Raw genomic sequence first — 23,707 nt, 5'->3', positions numbered from 1 at the left:
TTCTTAACTGATACCACAGGTCATGAGTATGGGGACGAGTTGGCAGTCAGTCCGCAAGTTACAGAACCCTTTATTAACCTGGTGTACGGAATTGCCAACCTTGCCGGACACTCACAATAGTTACTGGTACCATATATAGCACCCCTGCCAACTGCAGGAGCACCGCTTCACATTGCTGTCCTTTACTGAGACCACTTTAAGCATGCACATAGTATGCAGGGTCACAGCATCAAAACACATGTTTGCTGAGTCCTCTTAAAGCTATGGCAGGACTGCAGGCGACCAGTTAATCCTCTATCAGCGTCTATTCAGGAGTCACTTCCCGGATCCAGGTTCATTGACGGTACAGTTCACAGCCGGCAAAGCCGCACCTGGCGGGTACCAGGGACCACATCGGCATAGACCCCCAATGGTACAAAGCAGGGCGGCGAGACACAGGTCACAGGGTGTCCAGGCTGCTCCCTATCATGTTGATAGGGCACAGTGACTGCTGTAGATCGGGCACTGGGTGATAGGACATCACTCACCCCCCACTTCACGATGCTCCGCCAGTCCAGAGTGATTCTTTTCCTCCCGGGGCGCTGGAGGGTGCACAAGCACTCAGGAAGAGCTCCTGCAACCCATACCCTGCCCGTTGCACTACTTCGAGGTGTTGCTTTGGTCAGACACCAGTTGTTGGCTGGATTCGAGAGGGGCTAGGGGGGTGGCAGGTATTAGCCCCCCCCAGGGCCACGTTGGCCTGGTCATATGACAGCATGGCATGCAGGGCTGTGGCATGCTCGGTGTCGAGGCTACCTGTGGTCAGGCAGGGTGACTGTGGTGGTATTGTGCTGGGGGGTGGGGGTCGCTTGCTGCCTAGGTCTCCTCAGCAATAGGAGGCGGCCCGCCCTAGGGTTACCTGGCAGTGCAGAGCACCCATGGTCTAGTGCTTGAGGGTCTTCAGATCTGTCTAGCCCTACACATGCAGCGTTCCCGACATGGTGATGATCGTACAATATGCAGGGCACAGGGTGTAGGAGATTTACATGCTCATTGCATGGAATTTTAAGGAGCATAAGGGTGGCAGGTATACTTTGGCGCTGCTGGAACAGTCTGTTTTGGTGACACATCGCTGCCTTCCGTGCGCAAATTCCTTCCTTCCTTTTTTATTTTGACCTGGAGACCTGGCACACCAATGTCGACTTCACTGCCGGTGCGGCGTGGCAGGGGTCTGACTTCTTGGCTCCGACGATCAGGGCCCCATTACTATCGTACTATCATGGAATCTTTTACCGTTGGAATGGCAGTGCTCCTTCTGCTCTGCCACCCATGCTTGGGAGGTATAGAGGGAGCTACACACCTGCGTAGATGTGGGGCACCAGGCAAACCAAATGCATATTGATCTCTTTTCACCGCCCGGCCCTGGATCATGGCAAGACCTATCCTATTGCTGCTCCAGGCAGGCTGGAGCTCTTCCAGGCTGTTGCCGCTGGGCCCTGGATCTCAATTAGGCTCCGGTGTCGGCGTGGTAGCCCTCAGGCAGATGCTGGGTCTGTGGGGGCTCTGGCACACTGCTGTTGGCGGGGATACCGCCTTCCTCCCTCTTCGTTGTGCTCCGACCAGAGCATCTCTATTTCCCTGCCACAGGTTCCTGCTAAGGAGCTCAGACAGTGCCACAACACGGGACTGTGCTTCGGCGTGCAGGGGGACCAACCTCTTCTGCTTCGCTCCTCGGGTGCAGTGTGGGATCACGGGTGCCGGCGGGTGCTGCAGGCTGGATCCTCCTCGCCTTCACCGTGGCTGATCCTGCCGGGGGCAGGCTGTCTCCCGCCTCGCCTCTTCTCTTTCGGTCCTGATGGGAGCACGTTATTTCCTTGCCGCCGGGCTTCGGATGACAGTGGGGGCCCTGGAGGTTCCTCCATCTGCTGCAGCGGATGCTTCAAGGCAGGCAGACTCTCAATCCCCTTCGATAGGGCGGATGCCGCGAGGACCGTTCTTTCTTTCCCGGTAGATGCCACAGGGACAGTTCTTTCTTTCCCCCCCGTGCACGCCGCATGGGCTCCAGGTGGTTCCTCACCCTGGCCGCACATGCACCCTCTTTTCTTAGGGCCGTGGCCAGAGTGTGGGAGGACAGGGCCAGGGGAAAAAGATATATATTGTTCTCAAATAGGCAGCAGCCGCTACACTGCAACTTTCCTCGCTTCGATCCGGAACACTACTCTTCCTGCTCCGTTACCTCCTCACTGCATCGGAGGCCCCCGGGCACGCTCCTCCTAACGGTGAGGGCAGCTCACCTCCTCCATGCAGTGGATGCCGCTGCGCAATACTCCGCAGCCGAGGCTGCACTTCTTTGCGGCGGTGGCCGCTCTGATCCTTCGCCCTCAGGTGGGCACACAGCTACTTTGATGCGGCGGAGTGCCGTGTGACGCGCTTTACCACAGGGTGGCCAGGGCCTGCACCGCAGCTATGGCAGTGAGGCGCAGGCCAATCCTAGCTTGCGGTGTGGGTCGGGCGCTCTTCCTCTCCCTCCCCTTTTGCGGTAGGATGCCACATGGCGCACGTGCAGCGTGGTGCAAGCCTATCCTAGCTTTCAGTGGGAGTCAGGCACTCCTTTTTCTTCCCCACTCGAATGAGGGGGCATGAACGTGCCTCACAGGGCCCGTCGTCTCCTCCCCTTTTCCTCAAGGAGATGCAGACTTCCTTGTCGCCAATGTTACGGGGGGAGCTAGCCATGGACATCGCACTAGCTCCCCCGTAGGATGCTATAGGACACCAGCATCAGGAGGCCCAGAGCCTCTGAGGTTGGATGGGTGTGGGCTGGCCAGGGACATCACACCAGCCCCACTCAGAGGTGCTATGGGACGCCAGTACCTAGGAGGCTTTAGTGCCTTGGTGGGTAGCAGTTCTGGTCCTGCCAGCTCATGAGGACCCTACCTATCATCTGGGCAGGGGGCCCCATGGCAACGTGGCCTGCAGGTCCTGTTTACGCAGGGTGGGCCTGCAGGCCACAATAAGTGACATACACACAGGTCAGTCCGTCATGGAGTCTGCAGCCTTACTGTCCTGCAAGGCTCCCTTTTATTAGCTTGGGCCATGAGAAGTCAAATGGGCAATACAGTTAAAAAGGGAAACACCCCCTTAAAGGGGCAACACATATAGGAAGTCCACTCCATAATACCCATCAGCTGCACTTACCAAATCCTCCAACCCCCCCCCCTCCAGCAGGGAGGATAACTAACTGTTCGTTGTACTGTTCACTGGTGCACTGGAAGTCCCATTGGGGAGGGAGGAACGCGCTGTGCCCAGCCCCACTCGATACAACACATCTCCTCCAGGCAACTCGCGCATCTACATTAGAAAACCCCAAAACAAACTGAATTCACCAGTACTTTAAGTAGATCTCAACTGTTACACATTACAAACCCCCAACATACACAGAAATACCCCCTCCCCAATATTGCCTCACTTCTGTGATGCACATTACATATCCCCAAAATACACTAAAATAACGAAAAAAACAAAACTGAATCCGCCCGTACTTTAAGTAAATCTCACCCCTGATGCACATTACAAACCACCAAAATACACAGAAATACCCCCTTTCCAATATTGCCGCTCTGCATTAAAGTAACAATCAAAACGAGATATCTTTAAGACTTACCAAAGAACAATCAACTATACGAAACGAGCTTTACAACGGAGGAATCTCTTCCCCCACCCCAACGCCTTGCCTGGGGAGGAGGAGAGGGGGGCGGGACAACAGTTGCCTTCCCGCTCATACAGAAAATATGAAGTGAACGCTCAAACCCACGTGATGTAAAGCAGCCCACGTGATCAAGTGGGCGTTGAAACCCACGTGATGAAGTGGGGGCGGGGCATTGCTATGGTCCGTTTCTCGAATGGGAACTACCTTTTACGAAAGCTACAGTCCAGTTTCCAGGCACCATCAGGTGAGTGCATGCGATCCAGCTCTTGTAGTGATTTTTATATGCATTTCTTTTAGCATCCATCAATTTAGACGTCCTCACCCCTTTATTGTTATATTGTTAAGAGGATCCCTTTGGCAACCTCTGGAAATGCACGTTGCAGCTGTAATTCCTTGTACTTATCACTTGTTGAAATTAAATATTGTAAGTAGTTTGGAAATTACACGAGGCAGCCTGTTGGAAGTATAGACACAGTAGCTGCTCCCGGGGCTCATTTACGGTACAGTTCAAGCGCTGCAATGCACGCAGACAAGTAACTGCTGTGCAGCTACTACACAGACCCTGTACATATATAATAGTACCTGCACAGGCCAATGCTCGCAGACACAGTAACTGCTGTGCAGCTACTATACAGACCCTGTACATATATAATAGTACCTGCACAGGCCAATGCTCGCAGACGCAGTAACTTGTGTGCAGCTACTACACAGATCCTGTACATATATAATAGTACCTGCACAGGCCAATGCTCGCAGACGCAGTAACTGCTGTGCAGCTACTAAACAGACCCTGTACATATATAATAGTACCTGCACAGGCTAATGCTCGCAGACGCAGTAACTGCTGTGCAGCTACTACACAGACCGTGCCCTGGTGTAAGTGACTGCATATATAATACCTGCGCAGGATAAGGCTTGCAAATGCAGTAACTGCTGTGCAGCTACTACACAGACCCTGCACATATAAGTACGTGCGCAGACTAATGCTCGCAGACGCAGTAACTGCTGTGCAGCTACTACACAGACCCTGTACATATATAATAGTACCTGCACAGGCCAATGCTCGCAGACACAGTAACTGCTTTGCAGCTACTACACAGACCTTGTACATATATAATAGTACCTGAACAGGCTAATGCTCGCGGACGCAGTAACTGCTGATAGTGCAGCTACACAGACCCTGTACATATATAATAGTACCTGCGCAGGCTAAGGCTCACAGACGCAGTAACTGCTGATAGTGTAGCTACTACATAGACCACTACACAGACCCTGTACACATAAAACAGTACCTGCAGAGGCTAATGCTCGCAGACGCAGTAACTGCTGTGCAGCTACTACACAGACCGTGCTCTGGTGTAAGTGACTGCATATATAATACCTGTGCAGGATAAGGCTTGCAAATGCAGTAACTGCTGTGCAGCTACTACACAGACCCTGCACATATAAGTACGTGCGCAGGCTAATGCTCGCAGACGCAGTAACTGCTGTGCAGCTACTACACAGACCCTGTACATATATAACAGTACCCGCACAGGCTAATGCTCGTAGACGCTCTAACTGCTGACAGTGCAGCTACTACACAAACCCTCTACATATATAATAATACCTGCGCAGGCCAATGCTTGCAAACGCAATAACTGCTGTGCAGCTACTACACAGACTGTGCTCTGGTGTAAGTGACTACATATATAATACCTGCGCAGGCTAAGGCTTGCAGATGCAGTAACTGCTGTGCAGCTACTACACAGTCACTGTACATATATAATAGTACCCGCACAGGCTAATGCTCCTAGACACAGTAACTGCTGACAATGCAGCTACTACACAGACCCTCTACATATATAAAAATACCTGCACAGGCCAATGCTCGCAGATGCAGTAACTGCTGTGCAGCTACTCCACAGACCGTGCTGTGGTGTAAGTGACTACATATATAATAATAGCACTTCTTGCCCTCACATCCCATCTCATTCAGGGTATAGATAAAGGTCAGATTGCCTTATTGATGATTTTAGATCTTTCCGTGGCCTTCGACCTGGTGGACCATTCAATTCTGTCCACCAGATTAAGAGAGGATGCGTCTTTATCTGAAGAGGCCATCCACTGGATATCATCTTTCCTAAAGGATAGGCAAATCAGAGTTGCCAGTGAATTGGCAGAAGCTGACCCTATGCTTTTATTGTACGGAGTCCCACAGGGAGCATGCGTGTCTCTGTGTTTTAACAACTTCATGATCCCCTTCTTCCAGATGCTGGAAGAGGAAGGGATTGTGTTTGCCAATTACGCGGATGACACACAATGTATCCTACCTATCTCAGGAATACATCAAAAAGATGAAGTCTTCATTAATGTAATGTATTTGAAGATTCAAAACTGGATGGTGTCCAATGGTTTGGCCCTGAACAGTGCTAAAACTGAGCTTCTCCTTGTAGGCTCTCCAAGCAAATTAAATAAATTAGGAGCGGAATATAAGAATGTCAACTTGGACAATTGTGTTATTAAAACTTTATCCAAGGTTAAGACTTTGGGCGTATGTCTGGACAGACATTTAAATCTGAAGGGGCAGGTGAATAGCCTTGTCTCGTCAGCCTCCTATTTTCTTAAACTGTTCTGCCATCTTCGCCCGTTCATTTCTGAAAAAAAATCAGAAACTCTGGCTAGAGCCATCATTGGCTCAAAATTAGATTATGGATGCAGTCTTTTGGTGAGCATCCCCCAGACCGAGATCCATCGCCTTCAGGTAATCCAAACTGGGGCAGTAAGAGTAGTGAGGCCAGAAGGAGCCTTCACTGGTTACCGGTTGGAGAAAGAATTCGGTTTAGGCTCCTTCTGATCACTCAAAAATGTATTGTAGGTCAAATGCCATCATACCTGAAGGAAGCCATAATCGTGAAAGATAAGGGAAGGTCACTGAGATCGGATAACTCAAGTATACTCATTGTACCTCGGCATAAGACCAACAAAAAAAGGCAAGGGTCTTTTGAAGTAGCGGCTCCCACCGCCTGGAATGCCCTCCCAACTTCAATAAGAATGCTGGTTTCAACAGAACTTTAAAAAAAAAAAAGCTGAAAACATTACTCTTTGTGTAGAGCCTTGATAGTTGTAACAACAGACAGCTTATAGTTCTGCTGCATGTGTAGTTTTGTTTTGTGTTTGTCAGTCTGTGGCCTTCAGCCTTCGGGTATCAGGTGCGCATTACAAATCCTTTAACATAACATAACAACATAACATAATACCTGCGCAGGCTAAGGCTCGCAGACGCAGTAACTGCTATGCAGCTACTACACAGACCCTGCACATATATAATAGTACGTGCGCAGGCTAATGCTCGCAGACGTGGTAACTGCTGTGCAGCTACTACACAGACCCTGTACATATATAATAGTACCTGCACAGGCTAAGGCTCGCAGACCGTGCTCTGGTATAAGTGACTAAATATATAATACGTGCACAGTCTAAGGCTCGCAGACGCAGTAACTGCTGTGCAGCTCCTACACAGACCCTGCTCTGGTGTAAGTGACTACATATATAATAATACCTGCACAGGCCAATGCTCGCAGACGCACTGCTGTGGTGTAAGTGACTACATATATAATAATACCTGCACAGTCTAATGCTTGCAGACAAAGTAACTGCTCTGCAGCTACTACGCAGAGCGTGCTCTGGTGTAAGTGACTACATATATAATAATACCTGCAAAGGCTAATGCCCGCAGACGCACTAACTGCTGTGCAGCTGCTTTACAGACCCTGCTCTGGTGTTGCTTTGAATGTTTTAGCTGGTGCTAATTGGTCAATGGCCATGGTGATCCAATAGTTTTGTGTGTCTTCCGTTGTATTTATGTTTGTATCCGTGGGATCTTTCACGTAGATTGTCATAGTGGGTTGATAGCATGGTGGCCTCGTCCGCTAGTTTTGTTGCAAAGTTGGGGTTGTAAGAAGATGGTCTGTAGATCAGTAGGGTCAGGGTACATATACCCTGAAGCTCTGCTTTTCGACTGCTCGCTCAGCATGCAGCCTAACTGTTTGAACACCACCCCATCCGTGCCCCCTTGTGACTGTCTTTTTTTAATATAATGGTTTTGTAGCTTGGTCTGACCCTGCTCTGGTGTAAGTGACTACATATATGATAATGCCTGCACAGGCTAATGCTTGCAGACAAAGTAACTGCTCTGCAGCTACTACGCAGACCGTGCTCTGGTGTAAGTGACTACATATATAATAATACCTGCAAAGGCTAATGCCCGCAGACGCACTAACTGCTGTGCAGCTGCTATACAGACCCTGCTCTGGTGTTGCTTTGAATGTTTTAGCTGGTGCTAATTGGTCAATGGCCATGGTGATCCAATAGTTTTGTGTGTCTTCCGTTGTATTTATGTTTGTATCCGTGGGATCTTTCACGTAGATTGTCATAGTGGGTTGATAGCATGGTGGCCTCGTCCGCTAGTTTTGTTGCAAAGTTGGGGTTGTAAGAAGATGGTCTGTAGATCAGTAGGGTCAGGGTACATATACCCTGAAGCTCTGCTTTTCGACTGCTCAGCATGCAGCCTAACTGTTTGAACACCACCCCATCCGTGCCCCCTTGTGACTGTCTTTTTTTAATATAATGGTTTTGTATATCATGAATGTCAGGCCGATCTCTTGATTCGTCGGAACCAAAATCGTCGTTATGCAGAACCCACTCCTCCTCACCTGATTCTTCAGTAGACTCCTCGTGTCTTCGCCCCTTTTTTCTTGTTGATTTCTTTTTAGAGAAGAGATATGGTCTTCCGCGGTTAGAAGCCACCCTGTTCCCACTAGTAAACCAGGGAAGCAAGGGACCCCCTTACCGCAGGAGCCGTAGGAGAGGAAAAAAGCGTTAGCTAAAAAAAACCTCTCGTGAATCTCGTGAATCTCGATCCTGATGAGGAGCTAGGTAAACCAGACAAGCTGTTACTCCAGAGGATGTCCGGATTCCAGGGATAATAGAGACCGCGGGTTGGCTAGTTGGAAGGGAAAACGGAAAGGAAAACAGGTAAGTACGGGGGAAGGATAGCAAATATAGAAAAGGAGGGCAGAGTACCGGGGAGGAGTAAGGCAACAAAGGAGGGCAGGAAGGGACGATAACCGGCAAAAACACCGGTCAGGAAGCAGGCAAGGAACTGGAGAGAGAGCACTAGCGAAACGGAGCGTGAAAGCTTCAGTTGCAAAGCGCCGGGCAAAACAAAGAGGCGTGGTTAAGAGCAAAACCAGGACGAGGTCGGAAAAAGACTAGAGCGTAGCAACAGGAAATGGGGAAAAATATGGAACAATCAATGGCGGCGGAGTTGCCATCGGTTTCTAAGACTCCAAGGGAATCTCTTTGCAAACGGCATGACAGTATGCCCCCTACCATGGGGCACCCCCCTGGCTTGTCGGGGTGAAGTCTGTGAAACAACCGCACCAGACGAGGCGAATGGATGTGGGAAATAGGTTCCCAAGAATCATCCGAATGTGGGTAGCCCTTCCAATGAATAAGATATTCTAGTCTGCCTCCCTTATATTTGGAGTCCTGGATGGCTGCCACTTCATATTCGTCTGGTGGTAAGTCTATGGGTTTTTGGCCTTTTGGTATTCTTCGTTTGTAGGGGTCTTCCCGATATTCTTTCAAAAGAGAGGAATGAAAGACCGGATGAATACGTTTCATGTAGTTGGGCAACAGAAGCCGGTATGCCACCGGGTTTATCCTTTCCGAGATGACATAGGGACCCAGATAGCGCGGTGTTAGTTTGGAAGAATGCAACCAGCGCGGAAGGTACTTTGTAGATAACCAAACTTGGGTCCCTTTTTTCCAATGGGGAGAAGGAAGGCGCAGTGGATTGCTGGAGGTGCTATAGCGGATCTTGCTGGCTCGCAGACTAGTATATGCAGCCTTATGCGCCTCAGAAATATTGGCAAGCAAGGCATCCACGGAAGGTATATCCCCAGGAGGAAAGGGTCTGATTGGCAAGAAACAGGGATGAAAGCCATAGGTACAAAAAAAAGGACTTAGTTTGGTGGCACTATGGGCGGAGTTGTTGTAAGCAAACTCGGCTGTAGGTAGAAGACCCACCCAATCATCTTGCTGAGAATTAGTAAAACAACGAAGATACTGCTCTAACAGAGCGTTTAACCGTTCTGTCTGGCCATTTGTTTGCGGATGGAACCCTGAGGACATAGCTCTTTCAATACCAAGTCTCTTACAGAGCTCTTTCCAAAAGCGGGAGGTATACTGGGTGCCTCTATCAGATATAATCTTGTCTGGAATTCCGTGTAACCGGAATATATCCTTGGAAAAGATAGAAGCCATTTCGGCTGCTGTTGGTAGTCCTGCCAAGGGAGAAAAATGTGCCATCTTAGAAAAACAGTCCACGGTCACCATGATACAGGAGCAACCATCCGAAGGAGGTAAGTCGACTACGAAATCGGTGGAAATTACTCTCCATGGACTCCTAGGCGGTTCTTCTAGTTGTAGATATCCAACCGGTTTCTGAGTGCTGTACTTAGATCTGGAGCAGATGGGGCAGGTCGATACATACTTATCTACTAACTTTCCCATTCCTGACCACCAGAAATGACGTCTGAGTAGTTCCAGAGTGTTCTTAATTCCTCGATGTCCAGCTACTTGGTCATCGTGACACCATTTTAAAACCTGTAGACGGGAGGTGGAGTCTGGTAGAAAAAGTCGTCCTTTGCAAAGATATATGCCATCCTGAAGGAGGAGATCCTCTGAAGCCCTTACCAAAGGGGGTTTATCCAGGTTGGCAGTGGCCATGCGTACCCCTTCTAGAAAGGCATTAACCATACATATCACCCTTTTCTGGGGCAACATGAGGTTTAGATGTTGATCTGGTAAACATTCGGCAGAGGGTTTTCTGGATAATGCGTCGGCAAGCACATTTTGGGTTCCGGGTAAGTAAGTAAGGACGAAGTCATATTGGGAAAAAAAATGGGCCCATCGGGCTTGTCGTGAATTTATACACTCCATACTTTGTATGACCTTTAAATTTTTATGGTCCGTGCGCAGTTCGAAGGGAAAAACAGCCCCTTGTAAGAGATGTCGCCACTCTTCACATGCCACTTTCATCGCAAGTAGCTCCTTCTCTATCACAGAATAATTCCGTTGGCTAGGGGTTAGAGTCTTTGACACATAGGCTACTGGAAATTCAATGCCATCATGTTCTTGTAGCAATGCTGCTCCCAAAGCTGCGGACGAGGCGTCAGTTTCTATTATGAATGGGAGGTCCTGATCCGGTTGACGTAGAACTGGAGCCGAACAAAAAGCAGTTTTAAGTTGGAGAAAGGCGTCCTCTGCTTCATCGGACCAAAGAAAGGGAGAAGTAGACTTCTTCAACAAACAGGTAATGGGCAATACCTTATCGGAGAATTCAGAAATGAACTTGCGATAGAAATTTGCTAGTCCGAGGAATCTTTGGATTTCCTTTACAGAAGTCGGACTTGGCCACTGTAAGACGGCTTCTACCTTTCGAGGGTCCATCTGAATCCCCTCGGCAGACAAAATAAACCCAAGATACGGAACCTCAGCTACCTGGAAAACACACTTGTCTGGATTAGCCTTTAAATGGGCTTCCTTAAGTCTTTGGACGACTTGATGAAGATGTTGCGCATGTAATTCAGGGGATTTGGAAAACACTAGAATGTCGTCCAAGTAGGTGATGGTACAGTTATACAACAAGTCAGAAAAGGTGCGGTCCATAAACCGCTGGAAAACCGATGGGGCGTTGACCAGACCAAATGGCATCACCCTATACTCAAAATGGCCGAAGGGGGTCCTAAAGGCAGTCTTCCATTCATCGCCGGACCGAATGCGTAGCAAATGGTAGGCTCTACGAAGGTCGATCTTGGAGAACACAGTGGCACCTTGTACGGCTTCTAATATATCCTTAATCAAAGGCATCGGGTACCGATCTCTAATGGTGATTCTGTTCAGTCCTCGGTAGTCGATGCAAGGTCTTAGTTCCACCGAATCTTTTTTGGGCACAAAAAACAAAGATGCCCCAGCAGGAGAACGTGAGGGTTGAATGAGACCGTTTTGGAGATTGGAGTCAAGGTATTTCTTGAGGACTTCTTTTTCCCTCAGAGAAAGGGAGAACATTCGCCCAAACGGAACTAGGGCCTCTGGGACCAGGTCGATACCGCAATCCTCTGGTCTATGTGGAGGTAATTCTTGGACTTCTTGGTCTTGGAAGACTTCACTAAACTTTGCCAGGTCGATGGGAATGGTATGTATTCCCACGGTATCAGTTGTTGGACAGAATTCGGACATGACTTGGACGGTGGCATGTTTAGTCTCCGGAAGACATTTCTTCAGACAATGATCAGAAGAAAAAGACATCTGATTGGTTCTCCAGTTTATGGTAGGGTTGTGTTTGCGCAACCATGATACCCCGAGTATGACCGGGAAATGGGCAGCTCTTATTAGGTCAAACTGGATAGTCTCTGTATGCTGAAGCAGCTTCATCGTCATGGGCGGAGTGGTATGAGTAATCAGACCAGAACTTAAGGGCTTGCCATCAACTCCTTCCACCTTCTGGTCTTCATCTTTCTCTAGTCGTCCTATGCCGGATTGGTTAGCCCACATGATGTCCATGAAACATCCTGCTGCTCCGCAGTTCAGTAAAGCCAGGACTTCATAAGATCTTTGATGAAGGGTGAGCTGTACTGCCAGAACCATAAGACGGGTGTCTTCTGTGGATGAGATGGATGTTATGGACATTGAGACGTAGGGACCTGGGAATCCCCCTCGGTAACTTGTCCCCACTAGTTCCGAGGTGGGGCGTTTCCCGACCGTCGTGGAGGTACTTCTGGACAGTCGCGTAACAGGTGTTGCTTAGAACCACAATACAGGCACAAATTATTGTCCTTCCTTCTCCTTCGTTCATCAGACGAAAGGGGCCCTCGGGTAGTACCTATCTGCATGGGTTCATCCTTGGTCTGATGGGTGGAGGAGGTAGTGGGTAGACAAGGCTCGGAGAGTATAGGCGTGAATCGACCTCTTCGTCTTTCTGTACGCCTCTCGGAAAGGCGGAAATCCAATTGGAGAACGGTAGACCATAGTTCCGACAAGGTTGCAGGTCTGGGCATACGTGCCAATTCATCCTTTAATTCTTCTCTGAGGCCTCGACGGAAAACGGTGTATTGAGCCGCCTCTTGCCACCCGGATTCGGCGGCAACCCTCTTAAAACGGGAAATGTAGGATAGTAAATCCGAGCTACCCTGACGGATGTCAAGCAACTGCTCACTGGCAATCAGGGCTGTTTCTTGTCTCTCAAAGGCTTCCTTGAATTGTGCCGTAAAACCACTATAGTCTTGCAGCAGTGGGCTAGCACTGGTTACTAATGGGGTGGCCCATGCCAGTGCGTTTCCAGTAAGATTGGATATGAGAAACCCTATGCGGGCATTATCGGAGGCATAAGTCTGGGGTCTGAAAGTAAAATGTATTATACATGCCTCCATGAACTCTTTAAATTTCTGTGGGGAGCCGTCATATTTACCCGTTGCCAGGGGCATAGGGGGTAATTCTGCACAAGCTCTTTCTTGATTATCAATACGTTGCTTTAGGGCCGTATTCTCTACCTTGACAGTTTGCAATTCCTGTGTGAGGTTATGTACCGCAGCAAGCAACTCTTGTATCTGTTCAGCCGTAGCCATGGTTGGTTCATTTAGGCTTTGCAATCTATCATGAATGTCAGGCCGATCTCTTGATTCGTCGGAACCAAAATCGTCGTTATGCAGAACCCACTCCTCCTCACCTGATTCTTCAGTAGACTCCTCGTGTCTTCGCCCCTTTTTTCTTGTTGATTTCTTTTTAGAGAAGAGATATGGTCTTCCGCGGTTAGAAGCCACCCTGTTCCCACTAGTAAACCAGGGAAGCAAGGGACCCCCTTACCGCAGGAGCCGTAGGAGAGGAAAAAAGCGTTAGCTAAAAAAAAACTCTCGTGAATCTCGTGAATCTCGATCCTGATGAGGAGCTAGGTAAACCAGACAAGCTGTTACTCCAGAGGAGGTCCGGATTCCAGGGATAATAGAGACCGCGGGTTGGCTAGTTGGAAGGGAAAACGGAAAGGAAAACAGGTAAGTACGGGGGAAGGATAGCAAATATAGAAAAGGAGGGCAGAGTACCGGGGAGGAGTAAGGCAACAAAGGAGGGCAGGAAGGGACGATAACCGGCAAAAACACCGGTCAGGAAGCAGGCAAGGAACTGGAGAGAGAGCACTAGCGAAACGGAGCGTGAAAGCTTCAGTTGCAAAGCGCCGGGCAAAACAAAGAGGCGTGGTTAAGAGCAAAACCAGGACGAGGTCGGAAAAAGACTAGAGCGTAGCAACAGGAAATGGGGAAAAATATGGAACAATCAATGGCGGCGGAGTTGCCATCGGTTTCTAAGACTCCAAGGGAATCTCTTTGCAAACGGCATGACATTGTAGCTTGGTCTGACCCTGCTCTGGTGTAAGTGACTACATATATAATAATACCTGCACAGGCTAATGCCCGCAGACGCACTAACTGGTGTACAGCTACTATACAGACCCTGCTCTGGTGTTGCTTTGAATGTTTTAGCTGGTGCTAATTGGTCAATGGCCATGGTGATCCAATAGTTTTGTGTGTCTTCCGTTGTATTTATGTTTGTATCCGTGGGATCTTTCACGTAGATTGTCATAGTGGGTTGATAGCATGGTGGCCTCGTCCGCTAGTTTTGTTGCAAAGTTGGGGTTGTAAGAAGATGGTCTGTAGATCAGTAGGAATACTATGTTGGATTGGTCATTGAGTTATATCTTGATTAGGAGGGATTCATAGTCTTCTGCGTTGGTTCTGATGATTCGAGAAGCTCAGGTGTGTTTTTTGTGTATAATTGCGATTCCGCCTCCTCTTCGGTTTTCTCTGTTGGCATGTATTAATTTATAATTGTCTGGTATTGCTTTGTTCGCGATTGCTTTATAGTTGTCTGATAGCCAGGTTTCTGTAAGGAAGAGCATGTCTGTGCCTCCTTCGCTTAGGAGGTCATTGATTTCTGTTGATTGTTTTGCCATGGTTCTAACTTTGAGGAGGCTGCAGTGTAGTTTTCTGGATTTCCCTTTTGTGTTGTTGTTTGTTCTGACCGGTGTGTTGTTGGTTGGGTTTCCGTTCCAGGTGGGGTTTTCCAGGTTGAGTCTTTTGGGTGGGTTGGTTCTTTGTTGGTCAGTCTCTTTGTTGAGTAGACCGATAAGGTTTATGGCGGGGTTGGTTCATTTCCTGGTGGTAAATAGGGTAGCTGCCCCTCTGTTGTTCCAGTCTTGGTGATATAGGGGGTGTAGAGTGTGATGGTTTCCAATTTGTTCTTTGTTCTGGTTGGGGTATTGTCCATGGTAGAGAACGGGTTGGCATGGTTTATTAGTTGTCGTCCGTTTGGTGTCCTGGTTGGGACTGTATTCGTGAAGCTTGTTGCCTGTCGTTTCGTTGTTGCTGTGCTGTTTTTGTTTACCACGTTGTCGTATGTGTGCAGGTAGCGAGCATTGTAGTCTTTCTTTGCTCTGTTATTTGTATGTCTCCTTGGGCCATCTCAGATGTTTGTCGAGTTTTTTGGGGTTGTGGGATCATGCTGGTTCGTGCCTTCCCGAGTGGTTTGGGATTTCTTATTATTTCTGTTGTCTTTTCTGCCTTCTTGTCTTTCCTGTGGCGAGGCATGATGCGTGTGTTGTGATCCTTAGTGGGCGTCCTCTTTCGATTGGTGTTTTTCATGGTCTTTTGGGTTTAGTCTTTGCTGTTTGTGGTTTGTTGTTGCTTGTATTTGGTAGGTTGTGGGTAGTTGAGACCTTAGTTGATGGGACTTTGTGGTTCCATTTGTTTATTGCTTCTTACTTTTTTGGATCCTTTCTTTTTTTTTTTATCCTGGAGGTACTTTTCGTTATGGTTGTTGATTATTGGATTTTGCGCAAAGCAAACATGAATACTGTGTGAAGGAGTGCATGTGAATACTGGCATATATTGGTGCAGTCATGTTAGGGAGAATTCTTATTTCTGTGCTAATTCCCTTCAACCTTAGAGACCCCCAGCTCTTTTGCTGGACTGTAGGACTTTTTAATGTTAACCCAGGAGTGAGTGAGACCCTTTCCCCACTGCCTCATGTGTTTTGACCTTTGGATTATGTGTTTTCACTGTTTTGGGAGTCTGACAAACTCCATATGTATCTACTTTTTGTAAGGTGACACACAGCACCTTCAGCGCAGTGTCACTGAGAAATCCTTTAGATTTCTCATAAGGTTTAAAATACCCTTTCTTGTGTGAACTACGGTTTCCAAGAATAGTGAAGTTAAATTGACTTTACTTATCTTTTCTCTTTGTGGGTCCAGCACACACCATCTTATGTGGAGTGCTGGGGGTGTGGGGTTACCTAGTAGCCCCTTATCCTACATTCTCATGTAACATTTGTATGTTGCCCTCCCTACTTTTAAATGGCTAGTGGCAGTGGTTTAATTTTTCCTACAATTGTGCTTTTCTACTGCAGGCTGAACTCTCAGCTGCAGTATAACTCCCAGGGGTGACCATTTTATCAAAACGGCCACAGTCTTCTTGTTTTGCCATTTTCTGTTTGTGAGTTCTTTCTTGGGTTTTACTCTGTGTGTGAAACAGATCGGAGCCCTTTGTTTGTTTGTCTTGCCTTTGGCGCACTTCAGCCCGCCTCTCGCTCCAGTGTGTCTGGAAGGACAGGATGTGAGGGAGGGTCCCAAAACTCCCCTGTCCTTTGTCTCAAGGAATGCCTAAATGCAACCAGTCCTGAATGGTTGGATAGCCGGCTGTCCTTTCAGGACAGCCACCCTGATGTGTGATTGACAGGCCAGGCTCTGCATGAATGGGAGAAACCTGCTTAAAAGGCGAGGGATTCGCGACTAGAGGCAGAGTCGACCACTGGGAGAAACACCTGACGAAGAAACCGTGAGCGAAGCTTGCTGCATCCTCCTGGACCTTTGAATTGCCCGGTGAAGCCCTGCTGCTGTTCTGAAACTCCCTCTTCAGATAGAGAAGCTCCGGAATGGACGACTTCTCCCTTTGCGTTAGTGGGACCAACTAACCCAGAGACGAACTCCACTGAAATATCTTCCCTGTCTGGCTGTACTTCTTCATTGCTGCAAGAACTGAGTGCCAGGGGTCGAGTAATCCGTAGTCGAGTGAAACGTCTGAAATCCGGCTAGAAGCTCGAGGAGTCTCCTAAGAACCCTCCAGAAGCAGAACAACCAGAGCTAGAGTCCCCTCAAAAGACCCAAGGAGAGAAGGAAGCACAAACAATGGCAGAGTTCCGCAACAGTGCTGTTTACTAAGCACTGAAACCACAAAGGGCTGCTGAACTGAAAAGAGCCAACAGCTGCCAACGGCCTCCGAAGTACCGCCGCAGGAGACCTACAGATGTACTCTCTCTTGTCCCCACGACTGTGGCTCAGGAACACGGGGTCTGCAACGCTGCACCAGGACAGAAGCCAGCTGAGCCGCTCTTCTTCAAACCAGTGGTATTGTTTAGACTTAGGGTACTTACCTCACTGTTTTGTAGCCTTGCTTTTCTCAGTTGGGAATTGCAGCGGCTTACTTTTAGAGTTGATTGCAACTCTGTTTTCACAGCTTGTTACCCTACAAGTGATTTTCTAACAAACTCTCTAACTTTCTGCAAGACTTTTGATTCTAAGAAGTGCCTCGGCTCCATGGACTGTTTAAAATTGACTTTGGCTGTCCTGGCTCCCTGCAGACTCTTCTAGCCCACTGACTTTGATATGGTTTGTCCATCATAGGTGGTAACTTGTTTTAGACTGTTACTGCTGGGAAAGTTTTGTCTAGATTTCATTGGAAGATTTAGTTGTCCTCACATATACTGAGAACCTGTTTAACCTTTTTCCTTCCTTAATATAAATGCCATTACTGTCATTGTGATTGAAGTCACCCCAGGGTGTAGCAATTGTGTAAGAAGCATATCCAAAGATTATCCACTAACTTGCTCTGATTCTGAAAAGTAATTTAAAAGTATATTTACATTGTTAAATGAATTGCCTTTCTAAAGAACACTTATTCAAACATCTATGTTAATTAAATAAATATTTATAACTGAAACCTTGAGTATAGTGTTACGTGGCTACTTGTATTTACAGATCTCATTTGTACAGCTCTACAGCTCACAGTTATCACTCTTGAGATGGGCCTGGCTGCTCAGTCACACTGCCAACCTGTGTAGTTCAGCAATGTACCAAAAGGTGGGCTTACCTAATAGCAAGCAGGTAAGTGTTGTGCAGTCTCACACAGTGGGACTACACCAATTCTTACCTAGCAAGTCAGCATGGAAATGTATTGTTTGTGAGGGTGCTGGGTTCCTGCTTTTGACTGGGATGGCAAAGGACTCTCACCCAGGGGGTGCATGCTATGTTTAGGCCTCTTTCTTCCACGTTGGCCCAACATAATCTCAAGCTTTGCCCTTGGAAGCAGGAGTGGAATGACAATCTGTATTGGTCCGCATATCATCCTACAAACTCTGATTTTCTGAAGTAATCAGTAAGTCATCCCCAAATCATCAAGAACAAACATGTTTCATGGCAATGCTCTTGAAGTAATCAGCAGGTCATCCCAGAATCATCCCCAAATCATCGGGGACAAACGTGCAATCTCTTGAAATGATCAGCAGGTCATCCTAAAAGCATCAGGAACAAAGAGTTTTCTAAAGTGGGGATGATGTTAGCATATTCATTAAGTCATCCTAAACTCATCCCCAAATCATCACCCACCATTCTGAAATATTTGCTGATGACTTTAACAGTGTGATGACATCTGATGATGTGGGAATTACTTCTAGTGTAGTTCGATGATCATCAGATGACCCAGGATGGTCTCTAAAGTCATCCTTTTAGACCAGGGACCCTCTTTCAATTACCTGGACGGCGTTTGTTGGAAGAAAACAACTTGTCTGCTTTAGAAGGATGGGAACCAGAAAAGTCCTGGTTGGAGCTGTGCCGACGCCAGGAGAGGACGCTTGACTCGAGCCAAACATATGTCCCATTTTATTTGGGAGATGGTATTCCAGTATTATTTTATTGTTTTCATTCTGTTATTTGTAGTCCTGTATTTCACCTTTTATAGTTTAAAGACTATGGGCCTCATTACAGGTTTGATGGTATTTTTGGCAGTATATCTGCTGAAATGCCACCACACAGACTTACCATTGGCGAAGATTACAAGTGGTAGTAGACGGCCCTAGTCTCCATTTATTGGAGTCCATAGGACTACATGGGGCTTTCGGTGGAATTGCCGCTGGCGGTAATTCTGCCGATTTGGCCGTTTTTGGCAGTTAAGCAGAAGAATTACTGCCAGCATTCTTCTGGAGGTTTTTCCTCCACCTTACCTCCAAAACCAATATTTCAGCAGTGCATTAATGCTTTACCGCTGCATTACTACCTTTTTTGGCCACACCACCAAACTCACAATGAGGCCAAATAAGTCTTAGTATGCAAGAAAATATCAGGATGTCATAAGCATCTTGGCAATGCAGTGGGACATTATGGCGTCTATGCATGCATGGTGTCCTTTTACACAAAGTTCACAAATCAAGACCTATCCCTGACATCCTTCTTCCCCATCAAGCAAAAGCCATTCTTGGCATTCTGCTGCTGCCCTCAGCCCCCATAAAACTCAAACCCACACCTGGCTTCCTGCATTCCTAGCCCCTACAATGCAAAACTCATACCTAGCATACCGTCTCCCCAACACCCAACCCACTACATAAAACCAAATTTGTAATATACCTCGTAGTGTGAATGAACGATTTTCTCAGGATCTTGCACCTTATTTAAAAGGTCAAGCAAGGGTCTGAATCAGGCTGCACTTTCGACACTTGACCACACAGCTTATCACCGCTATTTGATGCAAATATGTGGTAATTTAATTATTTACTTAAAATAATATTTTTCGTAACATTTCTCACGCATAATTAAGCAATCCCCACTCGCCGCTTTTGTCATTCAATTAAAGAATTTGCCATTCAAATGCACATGTTCCCAGTGAGAGGTGTGTAAAGGTTTCTTATGAGGCCCTACCATGCCACTTGATCTATGTTACAGCCCTTCTTTCCATGAGCTGGAGGGCTGCTGGACATCGTGTAAGCCTCCTCATGTGAGGCTCTGTGCTGGGTTGGTGGGGGTGCTATAGAACATGAGGCAGACTCAGCCTGACCCCAACAGGCAAGGTGTTTCTATAAACAATGTTTTCCCAGGGTTAGTGGGCAGGGGTTGGCCTTTCTTGCGACTGATGTCTTGAAATGCGAGTCAGTCACTTGGCCTGGGCCAAAATGAGCCTCACCTGGCTCACCCACCTTCTAGTTTGTTTCCATCATTTGTTCAGGTATAAGGCATACTTTTGATTGTTTGAGGCTCCATAGCACTATGTACTTTTGAGATAAATACTTTATTCCATTGGCCATGATGTCAACTGTATTGGCCTGTGGCTATGAGCAGCGAGAGCTGGCAAAAGCCAAAGTGGTGTAGTGGCTTAACACACGCCCACCACCCTCTAATGAAGTCCTCACTGCATGGGCCGATGAAACAGTCCTCCAGTGATTTGCTCTACCTCTTCAACAAACGCCAACTGTTCTGGGTGTGCCACAACAGATCCAAGCCTGTCCATTAACCTGCAGATTTCTACAAGGCTCCATCCTGCCTGTGGTCCATATCAACCAGGCACCTCTGAGGGAGCTCCTTGCCTACACCAATGGCTAAATACACCAATAGCAAATAACCCACCGAAAGATCAGTTGCATTCATGACATCCATTCACCCAAGCACTGTTAGTCCCTCATCCTGTCTAAATAGTTAAGACTGTGCACTCGCTTTCTGCTGTTCCTCCTGAACTGATGCCGCCCTGACGACCGGTCTGCTTTTTTGTCGATAAAATTGACAAGATTTGCTTGGACACCTCCTCCTCTGGACTTAGATCATCTCTCCTTTCCACTTCAGTAGCCACCCCAATATATACCAGTCACTGGTCTACATTCCCTATATTTTCCATGGAGGATATTTCTAGGGCAATCTCTAAGCTGAAATCCATATCTCCAATGGATTCCTTTCCACTGGCTATCCTGGAGGACATCTTGCCTCAAATTGTGTCATTGCTTACGGTATCGGTTAATGCCTCCTGTCAAACTGGTTTGATCCCGACCTTTCTAATGCATTCCATGGTGATAACTTTGTTGAAGAAGCCTTCACTGGACCCTCTTATTCTTGCCAGGTTCTGTCCCATTTCTCTCCTCCCCTCTCTTATGAAGCTCCTTGGATCCTGAGGTGGCCCACTGCTTACTGTTTTCCTTGAACAATCCCTTTTTTTTGTCCATCCCTCCCAGTCTGGCTTTAGACCTGGGAGAGGAACTGAGAGTGTGCTGATCTCTGCTGTGGATGATCTGGCCTTCATACGGGATCAGGCTGGTGGGCTGGTTGGATAAAAGGGAACAGGTTTCCCTGCTCCGCAGAACACTTCATTGGTTGGCGGTCGAGGATCAAATTACATTTAAAGTGGCCTGTCTAATCTTTAAATGTGTTAATGGGCTGTCCCCGGAGTACCTCAGTGCTAAAGTTTGCTGATAATACCTTGTAAGAGCATTACGCTCAGGGCTACAATCTGCTATTGAGTATCCCACGCACAGTATCTGTCTCGAGAGGTGATAGGAGATTTGGAGTCTGTGGACCCAAATCATGGAACGAGCCACCTGTGAAGATTGGGTCCTGCCAGTCACTGTCCCGGTTTCGGAAGGTGCTTAAAACCTTCCTGTTCAAATCGAATCTGGCCAGCTTAGGGAGGGCTTATGTACATTAACCATCTTAGACTTCATCTTGAGGTTTTTGTTTCCATCTGAGCCTGTATACAGTTAAGTCTGTCTGGAGCGTGGTATAAATGTTCAGATCTAATCAAATCAGGATGGTGTAGGGGCCTTTTTGTTACTTGACCTTTCCACCGCCTTTGAAACGGTCAATCATTCCATGCTGATTAGTCGTCTGATGGAGGCTGGCCTCTCTGTAAAGGTTCTCTTGTGGTTTTCTTCTTAGCCTTTTGCCAAATCCTTCCCTCCCTCCACCCCCTTTTCGGTTGAAGCCTATGGTTCTCACATGTGGTGTTCCACAAGGGTCTGTCATTTCACCCATGCTGTTCAACATGTACATTCAGCCCTGGATTAAACTAATCTTCTCACACAGCTTCCATTGTTATTCCTATGCAGACAACACATAGGTTTTCCTCAACCTGTCTTTATACGAGTCGGCTTCCAGGTTCAGGAGTTGTCTGGAGGCCGTGGGGGGATGGATGGGAGTTCACTGGCTAAAGTGGAACAGTGATAAGACAGAGGTGATGGTGGTAGGCCCTCCACCTGCACCGACCTACTGTATCCTGCTTTTTGGCCATCTACTCTGTCCATTTCCTTCCTCAGTCCCTGTAGTTAAGGATCTGGGGGTGAAAATAGCTGCTTCCTTGTCCATGGATGCCCAAGTTGTGGCAGTCTTCTAGCGGGGCTATTTCCATCTTAAGGTGCTTTGTAAGGTCCTCTCGCTTATCGCAGTGCAGTTTCGGGCCCCATTTGTCTTTGCTTTGGTTGCCTCCTCCATCGATTATTGCAACTATCTGTATTTGTCACAGCCTGCCTATCTTCTGCGACGGTTGCAAGTCCTTCAAAATTCGGCTACCCGTGTGCACTTTCACACCCCATTGTGCCCACAACTCGCCTGTGCTATGAAAGCTACATTGGCTTCCTGTAGCCCAGAAAATTCAATTCAAGCCATTATGCTGCGTTCATCATGCCTTTTATGGACAAGGGCCGAATACGCTCAGTAAATGCTCTTGTTTCTATCCCAAGGTTTAAGCCTGGCCAGGTTGGTGGACGCTCCTTTTTTGTCACAGCAGCCAATCTGTGCAACTCTCTTCCTTGTTCGATACAGGCAATTTTCCACCCATCTTCTCTTTAGCCAAGCATTGAAAACTCACTTTTTTTAGGCTGTCTTTTTTTTTCTCTTCTTTCATGAGTAGCGCCAAGATGCCTTTGGGTGAATGCTTTAGATTTTAGGTTAACGTAACAATGTCAAGTGCCTATTTGAATCTCAACCAGACAGACTGATTTCATTCTCATAGAAGACCCCTTCTTTCAAGTATGCTCATGTCTAGAATTGGATGAAGGAAATTAAGCTCTACAGATCCATGCCTGAACCTCACCCACTGCAGCATTTCACTGTTCTGCCATCAACTGTGACCTCCCATTCAGAACAGATATCACCAAGAAGACCCAAACAGCATGTTACAAGCACATTTTAATCTACAAAATCAAGCCCTTCATTCTGCCCTAAGTTTCAGAATGGTCCAAACCTTCATCGCCCATCTGGACAGTGGCTATACTCCTCTTGCAGGAGTCCCAGATGCCACCTTACCCCATCTGAAATCTACCGAGCACTCTACATCTCTGGGCTAAGAAAATTGAGTCACACTACCCCATTGTCAATGTGCTGCACTGCTTACCTCTTTAAGCGCTCATCATGTTAAAATGTTAAAGATATTTTGTATCAACTACAACCAAATCTCCAATATATCTGGCTGGAAAAATCAACATCAGAAGCTATCCCATTGCTAGATTGGAAACAACAAACGGCAAAAGGAGAAAACTAGGAAGCAGGCATGTTCCTGCTACACAAACTGTCTCTGGAACACATTAACAACATAGATCAGATTTGCCCCCACAATCTTAAACTTTGGGCTTTGGGAACTACTTTAAGTCCCCCTTCTCTTTAAAGTATATCTCACTGCTCACTCTACTCTGACCTACATCTTTACTCCCCCCTGGAGCGCCTCACCCCCTGCTCTCTGTCCCATCATCCTCTGGTACCCTGGCAACCCACCTGTTACCCCCTGTGTGAGTCCCCTATGTACAGAAATTGACATTTGTCAGTGGTCCTCTGCAGTGTGGATGCCTATTCTGCTGCAAATTACACAAGCAGCAATATGCTCAAATGTGAGGGTCAGGCTTCTGGGG

General features: G+C 47.5%; 1 protein-coding gene across 3 annotated transcripts in view; it reads left to right on the top strand.

Moving 5' to 3' along the window:
• The first annotated feature begins 3,800 nt into the window (after positions 1 to 3,800).
• The window catches only part of MTG1 (mitochondrial ribosome associated GTPase 1), a 608,415-nt gene continuing 588,508 nt past the window's right edge, over positions 3,801 to 23,707 (top strand). The window contains exons 1-2 of one of the 3 annotated variants that reach the window (XM_069611141.1): positions 3,864 to 3,929; positions 17,829 to 17,915. In XM_069611141.1, the coding sequence (XP_069467242.1) occupies positions 3,879 to 3,929; positions 17,829 to 17,915 (138 nt within the window). In that variant the 5' untranslated portion in view covers positions 3,864 to 3,878. Of the gene's footprint in view, positions 3,930 to 17,828; positions 17,940 to 23,707 lie in introns of all 3 variants that reach the window. The other 2 variants (XM_069611140.1, XM_069611142.1) reach the window with 2 other exon arrangements.

The sequence above is a fragment of the Ambystoma mexicanum genome, chromosome 8, assembly GCF_040938575.1.
Source record: "Ambystoma mexicanum isolate Mex_15411 chromosome 8, UKY_AmexF1_1, whole genome shotgun sequence".
In the NCBI taxonomy this organism is placed as follows: domain Eukaryota; kingdom Metazoa; phylum Chordata; class Amphibia; order Caudata; family Ambystomatidae; genus Ambystoma; species Ambystoma mexicanum.
This window is presented reverse-complemented; position numbering and strand designations above follow the sequence as displayed.